The sequence below is a fragment of the Brachyhypopomus gauderio genome, chromosome 18, assembly GCF_052324685.1.
Source record: "Brachyhypopomus gauderio isolate BG-103 chromosome 18, BGAUD_0.2, whole genome shotgun sequence".
Lineage (NCBI taxonomy): Eukaryota > Metazoa > Chordata > Actinopteri > Gymnotiformes > Hypopomidae > Brachyhypopomus > Brachyhypopomus gauderio.
In genome coordinates this window covers 20,730,978-20,743,363 of record NC_135228.1, presented here as the reverse complement: position 1 = coordinate 20,743,363, position 12,386 = coordinate 20,730,978, and the positions used below count along the sequence as shown (strand labels likewise).

General features: G+C 42.9%; 1 protein-coding gene across 2 annotated transcripts in view; it reads left to right on the top strand.

The window, feature by feature from the left end:
- The window catches only part of arrdc1b (arrestin domain containing 1b), a 30,545-nt gene extending 18,159 nt beyond the window's left edge, over positions 1 to 12,386 (top strand). For both annotated transcript variants that reach the window (XM_076979439.1, XM_076979438.1), the window contains 7 exons: positions 1,976 to 2,086; positions 5,176 to 5,226; positions 7,215 to 7,369; positions 7,534 to 7,716; positions 8,325 to 8,501; positions 8,776 to 9,250; positions 9,464 to 12,386. In XM_076979439.1, coding sequence (XP_076835554.1) covers positions 1,976 to 2,086; positions 5,176 to 5,226; positions 7,215 to 7,369; positions 7,534 to 7,716; positions 8,325 to 8,501; positions 8,776 to 9,250; positions 9,464 to 9,531 — 1,220 coding nt within the window. In that variant the 3' untranslated portion in view covers positions 9,532 to 12,386. The remainder of the gene's footprint in view (positions 1 to 1,975; positions 2,087 to 5,175; positions 5,227 to 7,214; positions 7,370 to 7,533; positions 7,717 to 8,324; positions 8,502 to 8,775; positions 9,251 to 9,463) is intronic.

Sequence of the window (12,386 nt, the reverse complement as noted above, 5' to 3'; positions counted from 1 at the left end):
TGCTGTGTCTTCGCCGCCTTCTCGTGTCTGTGGCACGCTGCTGTCGAATTTTCAGTCAGGGCTTGACTCTCCTTTTTCTGTTTTGCTGAGGAGGTGCGGTCCTGCTGGGGTTCTGCAGAACTGCCCTATCGGAGCAGGAGACCGCTGACCAGCACACAGGAAGTAGCAACTCCTCCTCCCACTCCTCCGGCTCCGTTTGCCCAGTGGGTATTTGTGATTAGGGATGAGAAACATGACGCTCCTGGGAAGGCAGTCTCAGAGAGAGCTGAACTTGCCCGAGTGTGTGTGTGTGTGTGTGTGTGTGTGTGTGTGTGTGTGTGTGTGTGTGTGTGTGTGTGTGTGTGTGTGTGTGTGTGTGTGTGTGTGTGTGTGCGCGTGCATTACAGTGGACAAGGTCTGTGTGTCCCCGTTCTTCTGAGCTCATTGGATTTGAGCTCATCCTCACAGAGTTGCTGGTGGTCATATCCCACGTGGCTGGTCCTTCTTCATCATGGCTAAAACCCGCAAGCCATGTCTTTCATTTGCAAGACAGTTCGCACAAACCTCTGTGAGCATATTATGTGTTATTGTTTCTAATTCCAAAGAACAATATCTAGAAAATATTTTGTGCAGTTGCATAGCCATTGATGCTTCCATAGACAACAAAAATTGTGAACTTAATGTTTCATGTGGCATTGGACCAATTGAAGCCATTGTGGAGAACTCGGCAGTCGACAATGCTAATGCAAATAAGGCGGGTTGGTGCTTTCTCTTAGGTACAGTAAAGCAGACAAAAGGTGTTCAGAGCGGACGGGCACTTCATGTGTTTGCACTAGCTCGCCTCTGCGGACCTGAACAATAATGTCAGGATTTTTCATTAAAGATGAAAAGCGCCAATGCTCTGAATGGCCCTACTAATTAAAAAGCAGACGATTCCATTTTCATCTATTTAATTATTCCTACGTCACTTCAGTTTTCAGACAGAAATTCTGAAGTGATTTGAATGTGATTCTGATTGTTTGAGTGTCTTTAGTCTCTGTGCTGACCACTACACAGATGAAAAGTCCTCTTACTGTAATGACAATGCCGAGGAGACTAGCACTTAGTGTATTAAATGTAGCATGTTCTATTTTAAAGATCATCCCTGTTTGTGATGTTTTTAATGTTTTGTAATTTAGAAGTTAAGGCATTAGTTTTGTTTAGTTTGTATGTTTAGTTTAGTTTTTATTGTAGCTATTTTTTCAGTGCCTTGTGTGATTTCTTACTTAAGTCATTTAGTTAAGACCTAAATGACTTGTTTTTTTGTTTGTCTATATAATCTTGTCTTTGTACCAGTTGACCGCTGGTCATTGTATCCTTAATTTGGATTGTGTTGCGGGTGTTTGGTTTGCACACGTTCTTCATTAAAACCTCCTTTTCCCTGAGACTTGGCGTGATCGCTTCCATTTTATTTCGCACTCCCTGCCCGTCACACTGACAGATCTAACAATATCTAATTATTGAACTAAATACACACAACAAAATTTACACAAAATGAAATTATAACATTTTTAAAGATCAAAATACATATATGTGAACATGTAAATAAAGAGAATGGAGAATGGATTAATGAGCCAGTGAAATAATTTGACCTGCACAGAGTATTGACTGATAGTTGTTCTGGCAGTAATGGCTTTTTAAGTGCTATTAATGCTATTAAGTCTGAAATGTGCAGACTGAAGCAAATGAAGCAAACCTTTCATATCACATCCTGTTTAAATTCTGAATTGAACTCCTCAGAACCTCCAGATGAGTGGCACCATGTGTCAAATATAAATCTTCGACAAAATAATGCAGAAAACTATTTGTCTCTCATTAAGGATTCGCCACTTTGGTTATGTTTGAAGGTATATTGAAGTTGGAATATGTAAGGATATGATCGCAATACGGAGGTTTGGCTCTGAACCATAAACCCTGAGCGGTGAGTCTGATCATTCTCTCTCTCTCTTCTCTGCAGCCATCAAGGTGAACTGTGTGGGATCATGCGGTGTCTCCACCAAGATGAACGACATGTCGTGGATGGTGGAGGAGCAGTATGTGAGCAGCATGCTTTCTGTGGCCGATAAAGGTGAGAAGGTCCGCACCCTGCAGCCTGTCTGGCCTCCACTTGGGTCTTTCAACACTGGTTCAATCTGCTGAGATGTTACGGTGGCTTGTGGCCAGTCGTCTGCGTATGAGTCTTCTTCTGTTTATTGTTCGCACTTGCAGGTTTTGTTTCTTTAAAGGCCTCACATTGTGTTTTAGAGCAGGGCTGTGAAGATCAGGTTTCTCTCATAACTGATTTTACCCTGGGATTAGAACTTCTTTCCTTCTGTAGGTACATTTTGGAGATGTCTAACTGAAATTTAAAATGAAGCATGTTCGTGTCACGGCTGTGGTCAAAAACTGTGGTCATAAAGCTGTGGTCCATTGTCTGTGGTCAGAAAGCTGTTACAGACATGTTCCAACTGATGATTTCAGAGGAAATTACCGGTAAACAGTGAAACACAAACAGTCCTGCACATGTGCAGTGGACCAGTTAATGTAGAGTGGAAAACAGGCACCTCTGCTCTCTGTGTTAAACATCTCACCCTGGGTCTGTAGTCTGTGAGTGCATCTTCATTTACTTTGCCATTAAGTTATTTCTTCGGTTGTTTTTTTTTTATGATAAATATGTTCCCTCATTAGACAAATTTAAGGCTACTGTGCTGACATTGTGTCAGAACTGTTACTCTCTCTCTCTCTCTCTCTCTCTCTCTCTCTCTCTTTCGCTCTCTCCCTGTCTGTCTCCATTCTCCATCTCTCCAGAGTCTGTGTTCTCCTCTGTGAGTGTGGGCTCTGGGCTGAAGGGCCTTACAGCATCTCTTCTGTTGAGAGTGCGTGTTGGTGTACATGCTCCCGCTTGTCTTACCACCCGCCGACCTCTCACCCCTCTGCCCTCTTAAGGCCGCACGGGGACAGATGTGCTCCCTAATGACTCTCCTCGTAGCTCTCAGCCAAACAAAGACAGCGAGTGTCTCCCCCGCTCGCTGCCAACGGCTAATGCCACGCACCCATTAAGGGTGTGTTTGCACGCTCCAGAGCCCTGCAGTATGTACTCAGCCTGCAGCAGAGTGCTACAGGGGCCTGTCGCCCCTCCTCGCTGCAGTGTGAGCAGGGCTCGAGTGCTGCTGCCAGGTTCTGCCTGCAGGCTTGAGTGCTGTCTCGTGTTCCCCTGGGCTTTGCTGGTGTGATGTTTTATGTCCTACATGTGTTATTGTGCAATCAGCATCATGACGTGCGAAAGGAGACGGAAGTGCAAAAGTCAAAAATGTACGTGTGCTAGAAGTCTTTGTGGACTTTGAGGGAGAGACCAGCCATATGTGTGTGTGTGTCTACACTGAAGTGTGTGTTGTTTTCTCCTTCTGAGGACTGCTGCTGGTCACCTGTGTGTTCTTTTAGTATTTGCTTTGTAACACAACACCACCGTAATGTCCTAAATAATGAACCTGAGTGTTTACTGAGTGTTCTCCTCTCCTCCTCTTTGTTTGAATCTCGGTTTATTATATTGTTTATTTTATGTTCTTCTTTCATTCTTGCTGTTTTGCTCATTCACTCTGTCTCTCTTTCTCTCTCTGTTCCTCCCTTTTTTTCTTCCCCTCTTTCTCTAGCTGAGGCTGAATAGTAATGTGGTATATAGGCTACTGGAGGGGACGTTGTTTGGGATGGTGTTAATAGCCCAGCGCCTTGTTGACCTCCCTCAGACGGAGCCGCCCTGTTTGCTGCAGTGGTCCTCCCGGGCCTGTGAAGATCAGGCTGATCGGGATACACAACAGGTTAATCAGGACGTCAGTGCAGCTGTCAGAATCTCCACAGCAGCAGCACAAACAGCCCTCAGTCACATCACTGCACTCCCACTGTGTCAGACAAGCTCATCAAGTTTGTCTTGGGCACCAAACAACATAAAAGCATAACAAAAATGAATGTCTGATTAATTTTAAAATATTCTGCATTATTGCATGATTAAATTGTCAGTAAAAATAATAATAATAGTTAATAATATAATTTTAAAAAATTCTTGTGCTTGTATTATGGCAGATACGGTATGTATCTGTAGATATGTATAAGCATACGCAATGAAGATGTATTTTGCGGACAGGTTTTTTATAATTTGAAAACTGGCAATGTGCGGCTTAGTCGAGCAGCGGCCGCGTCAGCCATAATTATAGCAGGTCCAAAGCAGAAGCGTAAGAGCGGTCCATCAGTACACACAGCCCTTACGTGTGAGAGTCTTCCTTCGCCCCTCCGACAGGACTTTTGAAGCGTGTCACATTCCTCTGTGTCAAGTATATGGCAATATTCTGCATGCTGTGTGTGGTGCCTGTTACCACGCGTCCTCTTGTAGTCACACGCGTGAAAGGTGTGTGCTGTCAGGAGGTTTGTGTGGCACAGGGATGGATGGTGTCTGCAGAATCATAGCTGCTGCAAGTCAAAAATAGCAAAGGCCCTTTTATGTGTCGCCTTGAAGGTTTTATGATCAAAATCTGTATTGGTTGCTTTAAAAAGGCGTCGTAAAATTTCTGTATTTTTAGTCACATTTGTGTTTTAAGATTTGATTTAAGATTTGCGTTTTGGCAAACAGCTTCTACTTTCAAAGACCAGCACTTCAGACAGGAACTGGTCCTTCTCCTCATTTCCTATAACAGACCTCTTCCTGTCTGAGAGGTTCCTTCATGTAAACAAGGTGAAGATTAATGTGGTAGTACTCGGGCTGCAGTAATTGAATTGAACTTTTACAGCATATGTTCACTCGGGGTATCTAACACATAACAGAATACAAGTGCTGTGTGTCTTATTTGTGCTAAGCAGACATGTGACTATGTGTAGCAACAGCCTGTGTTTCATTTGTAAGTATTTAGTGGCTGTATTGGAGTCCCTGGAGATGTTGGTAGTTTTCTAAGCAGTGTATTTCTTTCAACCACTAAACTGGCTGTTTTTGTGTGTTTTCTCACTAGTACGTCTCGGTCATGTGACCCATGCTGACATTGTTTGTATAGCACTCGCATTGGCGCTGGTTCCTTTACAGGATTATGATTATGCGCTGACATCCTCCACCTCGCGTGTAACAGATAATCCAGCCACGGTGCTCTTGATGGATAATCCCGCTGTCCTTACAGCTCTGCCTCTCTCCCTCTGCAGGTAATCTGGCAGCCGGAGAACACAACTTCCCTTTTCAGTTTCTCATTCCAGGTAAGATTAAGGACCAGTGGTCTTCTAACAGCTTTTTCTACATGAGTTACACACTGGAATCCCCAAGGATCACATTTACATTTATGAAGTACAGTGGAGATCACTGGAAATGAAATAATAAAAGACAGAGTTTGACAGTGTAGGTTTGATGGTGTAGGTATCAGTTGTTTTTACACTGGGGATTTTGCTCTGTATGCAAACTTGGTGACTAACTAATTTCCTACATGAAACCACAGTCCCCGCGGTTACTCATTAATGTCCAGATAACTGCAGGCCTCCACCTCTCTCCCTTCCATCCCGCTCTGTCCAGTTTCATGAGCAGCTGCAGAACGTCCAGACACTATTAAACACTGCTCTCTGAGGAGAATTCATAAACATCTCACTTAAGATGGGTGTTCAGTGTAATACATGGAAGTGAAAGGCCAAAGGAAGTCACTGATGTCCCTGACGAAGTGGAGATGGTAGAGATTCTGTTCTCAGTTCTTGTCTGTATCCAACCTCGTGAGTTTTGTCGTGCCCACTGTGTTTCTGAAACCATCTACATGGTCAAATCATTTTGTGGCTGTGGAGTTATGAGTGTGTGACGCCAAAGTTCGGTTCCGTTATGGTAATGTTCAGCTGAAAAGAGAAAAGAAAGAGGCAAGAATAAGACGCAACAATCTCTGGTGTCTGTGGTGACTCATGTCCTGTGCTGGTGACCACACATACAAGTGCAGTAGTCTTCTAAGGAAAGAGTCGTTTTGAAACCAAAACTGGATCAATGGACAGAATCAAATTAAATTCCACTAACCCAGCCGCGCGTGTCAGTGAAGAGACGTCAGAGCAGGACAGTGTAGGTCTGTGTATCTTTAAATGGTAGAAATATACCTGACTCAACTTTATCAGCTAAGGATCAAGCCCTTCACGAGTCGAGATTGGGCATGTCACGGCAGGGTGAACACAAAATTCTGCAGTCTAATAGCTCTCTGTGACCTCAGTTTGATGCCACAGGATTAAAGTAATAACATCAGTGATGGTACACTATGCCCCCTGCTGCCAGATTACAGAACCACACACTGAACTGTGCTACATCCATAATAAATGTATTAGGGAAGATCATGAAAGGTGATGTCATGAACATTGATTTAATCATTATTAAATTGTCAGTCTTTTGATTATGACTCTAGTATCTAATAGTATGTATCGGAAGCTTTTGAAAATTTAGTAAATTATAAATTCACTATAAATGTTTCTTGAGTTACAGCAATTAAACCATCACTGTTTACACTCCTCCACAAACCGTGGACGTCAGACGAAACCAACAGCACACAGTAGACAACAGTCAGCCTGCCAATAACGGTCTTGACCAAGTGACTGACCTGTGTCTGGCTCATTATCAGACCTTAGATTACAGAGCTAACAATAACGCGTCTGTAGGAATGTTCTGGGCGTTAACTGCCGTTCTGAGGAAGAGGGATAGAAATGTCATGGCGTTATGCCCTTCCCCTGTCCGAGCTCCCGGCAGTTGATGGAATGTTGCCGATTTGAGCTCTTGGCACAGTGGGTTGGTTGATGACCATACTTCAAAACATCTCGACAGATTTGACTAATGTTCACATTTATATCGTCATGCTCAGCCCTTTGGTCATCCGTCAAAGCCTGCAGGAGAAACGGACCCTCTTCTTTTCAAACGAACTCATCGCTGCGTTCTTTTAAGCTTCTGGTTTGTCTTTGTCATCGCTGCCTCCATTATTAGATCTAATAAATGAGCCACTACTCTTCAGTGTCCTAGCACAGTGGAGCAAGAGATTGTTTAGATCACTGAGATCTTATCAGTGACAGTGCTATATAAAGCTTTGACTAATTAGATCTATAGACCTCTGACTAATTAGTATCTAGATTTCTGTTTCCACATTTTATGTAAATAACCCTCCTTTTGTTTAGATGCATTTATAATGTCAAGAATGTCAACGTGTACATGACTAACCTACAAATTGCATCATTGACAGCACATGCCCCCACTTCTTATGAGGGACCATTCGGAAAGATCTTGTACAGAATCAGGGCTGTAATAGACACACCACGGTTCTCTAAGGACTACAAGACCCAGAAGCCATTCTACCTACTCAACCACCTGAACCTCAACGAGGTGCCTGATATAGAGGTAAGAGGTTGTAGAACTCTTTATTTAAAACTATCTTAATTATCTTATATTTAACAGAAAAATTAATATTTATTATTATAAACTTGATTATTTTCCTGGAACGCTCATTTGAGAAAATTTTACACAATAAGACTCCCAGTCCCTAAACTAATTTCCTCTCCCAGCAACCCAGCTGTGCTGTGACGTCTAAGAAGTTCACCTACCTCCTGGTGAGGACGGGGACCCTCCTGCTGAAGGCTCACAGTGACCTGAGAGGCTACACCCCAGGTCAAATCATCAAACTATCTGCCGAGATTCACAACAAATCTGGCAAACACACTGGATGCGTGTTAGCCAGCCTCATCCAGGTGGGAGGACATGTTGAGATATTTAACCAATAATCATTCTTACTTCAGTTCAGAGCTGCAACAACATGGATGTTTGGTTGGTGCCGGTGATTTTTAAGCTGCTGTTATTCTAGGTTGTTGATGGTGTAAAACGAGGACCATGTTGTCTCTTACGCCCACATTTGTGTGCATGTGTGGAATTAAACTGTGGGGTCAAAACCTTGAAGGGTATTTCAGCTGTGTCAAACACTGCCTTGCTTAGGCATTTGAAATGATAATCTGTGAACAAGTGTGCCTTGTGTGTGTGTCCCACATATGCAGTGTCTGTGTATAACAGATACAGTGTTTTAGGAATGATGACCAAAGCCACTGTAAAACCGACTAGTTTGTAGAGGTGGAGCAAAGGAACTTTTATGCTTTTTTTTGCAAGAAAGTCATTGAGTGATTGAACTTCAGTTATGTGTCCGCTTCTTAGCTTATCATTCAACACTTATTTCCTTTCTGCCCTTTTTTTAAATAGTTGCTCTCATTGTTGGAAGTCTCTCTGAGTGTTTGTGTTCTTTCTGAAGGACCTGTGTTCACTGGCCAGTGACTGATCATCCATGCATCTTTTTCCCCCCCGCGTGCAGAAAGTGACATATAGGACCAAGCGGCCGTTGTGTGACTTGCGGACCATAGCGGAGGTGGAGGGGGCGGGCGTCAAGGCGGGCAGTCACGCGGAGTGGCGGGAGCAGATCATTGTGCCCCCCCTCCCCCAGTCTGGCCTGGCGGGCTGCAGTCTCATAGACATCGACTACTTCATCCAGGTTAGCCAGAGAAGGCCCTACTCACCACCTACAGGTGCCCCGAGGGCGGGGTTATTTGTAAAGACAAATTTTATTTTAAAGGGTATTCGTTATCATATTCTGCTCATAATATCATTCTCATATTTTCTGGTGGAAATGCTACAATATCTACATAGTTAGATATGCCTTCTCCTCTGACCAATAAGAAAGGTTTGAGCTAAAGCAAGGACCAGTAATTGTGACTGTGATTATGAACTTTTATGGTGACTTTCTAATTATCTCTTAATTCCTGTAGGTGTCACTGAAGTCACCCGACACAGTGGTCACTCTGCCCATCTACATTGGGAACGTGGCGGTCAACCTGACACAGCCCCCTCTACCCAATCCTCTTCAGCACGCTGCCCCGGTCCCTGCTATGACCAGCCCCGGTACTGGACCGGTTGTTCCGAGCGCACCCCCTGCTGAAGAGGACCTGGGGCGGGAGCAGGGTGCAGGGGGGCTGACCAGTGAAGAAATCCCCACCAAGAGTCACTCCCAGCAAGACCCGTCCGGGCAGGCCGTGACCCTTTCCCCTAGTGCGTTCAGCCACAGCCCAGGCCAAGCTGATCCGCGCAGTAATCCCGCCCAGCCAGTAGAGGGCGCCGCTCCTCTGTTCTGTGTATCCACAGGTGCCACCATCCCTTTTTTCACTGAAAACAGTGCCAGTCCCGTGCCCACCACGTGTCCTCTCATCCTGCCTCCGGAATACAGCAGCTGGGAGTACCCGCACGGTGAGTGACGCCATTTTGTTCACTGTTGTAGATGTAAACGGCGTCTTCAAGAAGAGGCAGTACATTTGTACAAGCAGCTGTAATATTAATTTACCTCAGGATCTCTGGGAAGGAACGACAGATGTGTCCATGTTTCTTAATCCTGTTTAGTTTTTTTTTTTTCAGGGTATTCTGTCTATTTTTATACGTTTTTGTTTCCCTTCTCATTCCAAGAACCCCCACCCACTTATGAGGAGAGCTGCAGCAGTAACAACTCCAGCTTCAACACCAGCTTGACGTAGATGAGCCCAGGCGATGGGAAATACCATACCCAAGTGCATGCGTACATCTGCAAGCCCCCTCTGCTGGACACTCCAGGCATTGCACCCCTACTCCAATTCTTTCTAAGCTTAGGTAGAAGGGATCATTGACTTTCATTTGATTTATATCCCCAGTTCTCTTTGTTCCTTGACATGGAGGAAGAGACCCTGGAACAACACAGGGAACTAGTTTATCAGTGCCTAAATACAGTAGCACTCCTGAACAATTACAGGTTAACAAAACCTACTGCATTTATATGAAAGGAATACCAGCATCTGTGATGCCTTGAAATGAAAATCCATATCTATATGTCTTTCACTTGGGCCAGGCTGACCTTCTGTGAAGCCTGTTTAAAAAAAAACGGCTTAGTAAAGTCACAGTCTGCACGGCAATTTCTGTGAGACTTTTAAACTCAACTGTGGTTTAATGACATTGATCTGTGAACTCGCAGAGATGCATTCACTCAGGCCAGTGTTAGTGGGCTCTTCTGGGAGGCCTGGTTATTAATAGGTAGCCATCGTCACTGTGGGAGGAAGACGTAGTGCATCTAGTCCTCCTCATCACTGAACTGCAATGAGCTCTATGCAGACACTGCTTTGGCTTTTAACATGTAATGTAGCTGAGCATTATGGGTAGAGAAGACACCACATTGGGTAACAGTTTTTGTTACCCACCTTGGACATTGACTGCTTGACTGCTTGTATAATTTTCTCCTTGAAGATTTAGGAAGACTTTGACCGACACTTTAAACATTATGTTTAGTAAATTTTATTAACTATTATGTAATTAATTGGAGTAATTATTCTGTTGCAAAATTAAAAAGCATTGTTGGAAGAAATTGAGATGAGAGTGAACTATCATTACTTTGTAATGATTTTGAACTGGGTCATTTATTATAAAATGCTCTTATCGGTTTGTCCGTGTTCTGACCCTCTGCATGTATTCTTAAAACTCGATGCACACCTAGTGAGTGTGTGGGGCAAGTTGTGGTTAGCATTGTACAGATTATGATGAAATGTTGATTTTGAGATGCAACCAAGTAAATGTTCCCTAAGCTGGAATGAAATGCATGGGCTACAATATGCACCACTGACACTTGATGCAAACCCCAAACGTTTGTACATGACTTGTGTGTTAATTTATTGCGATTAAATCAACCCACAACTACTGATGGTAAAAAAAATGTATTGAATTCCCAGTTGAGGCCTTATGTCATATAATGATTGCTGTGTACAACTTTGATAGTATTCAAATACTTTTAAAAGTATGATTAATCAAGATCATGGAACTGTTGAATTATCAAACATTTGAAATATTGAAGCACAAAATAGCACTTTTTAATAGAATTTGATTATGTCTATTTGTATATTTAATTGTGTGAGTGAACGACACAGTGAGTGTGAAAGACCTCCTTTAATTAACTTCCAAAACTCCAATATTGTTAAGTTAGCTTTAGATTCACTTTGGTGTTTACTGTCATTTTGTCTTTTAAATAGCAAACCTTATTGTTCAAATTCAAGGTTCCTCTCCAGTCTTGTGTAGGTCTATGTTCAGTGTCAGTTTGTTTAGTTCTAAATACTCCATTGGTTATGTTACTTATCAATGCCCTGGTATATCTGTGCATCTAAAGGTGGAGAGTTATGTTTTCAGCACAGATTTTACAATGGACTGTCCATCCCTGTAGCAGTGTGTGTGTTGTGTTCAGATGCATGTGCATGCCCCGAGACCTTACAAGAGATGCCATTCAACTGTGAAAAATATTTCACCAATTGATAACATTTTGATACGTGTAGGATTATGTATTCGGTTGTGCAGTATCTAAATTGGAGGGATAGCAGTCACTGAAAATAACCAAGCAATTGTTTAAAGAGCCTTCCTGGTTCGGTCAAAACCAAAACTATGCTTCGCTATTCCCACTAAAGCAGAGTATGTGAAAGGTCTTCCATCTCCACGTTAAACCTGTTGCTCAGTGTGACAAGTGCATATTTTAGATGTTGGGTCACTGGAGGAGAATATTTATGGGCAGATCTTTTTTTAAACACCTGGATGGTTATTTCTAGAGGGACTCAAATAAGCCTTTCGACCTACGTTGCCTGCTTAGAAATGTTCAATATAGTACTGCGTCATTCCGAGAACTGCTTAAAACTGCTCTCAAAACAAAACCCAATTTTGTTATCATTTCTGTCCACCTGGAACATTATGTTGGATAACATGCACCAGCAAATACCACCATGCTTGCTCTTAAGTTACAGCAAGCCCATGCCTTAACTATTTAATGTAGCCCTACCACGACTGTGGCACGAGTAGATGATGTGGCTGTTGCTTGATTTCAGTGGATTTGTTCTTCTAGCATGTTATTAGCTTTCTTGATTCTATCCTCCCAGTGAGGACCAATGCATCGATCAAGAAGGACAGATGCTACTGGTTTTATCTTGTGTAACGTCCACCACACTTCATCTCTCTTAACGATTAAAGGCAATGAACATGTGCAATGTGCAGTGAAGTCACTCCAGCTTCGTTTTGAACTTCAGATGTATGTTTTTTGGCCCCTCTAGCTTTCCGTACTTCACATCACCAAAGGTTCAACAACAGCTTTATTACTTTGTTTGTCCATCGTGTGTTACTTTTTTTTATTGATATGGGTGGCCTGCGGTTTTGTACTTTTCTATTGAAAACAGTGATTGTGCATATGGTGAGCTTTTGAAATATGTTAGCGCCTGATGCTTGTTAGCAGGTTTTGCAATGCAGTAGCACCATTGTGGATCAATGTTGTATTTCAGAAGAAAAACTAAAATCTAAACTGTACAGTGTACTAATAAAATCTTATCAACCTCCA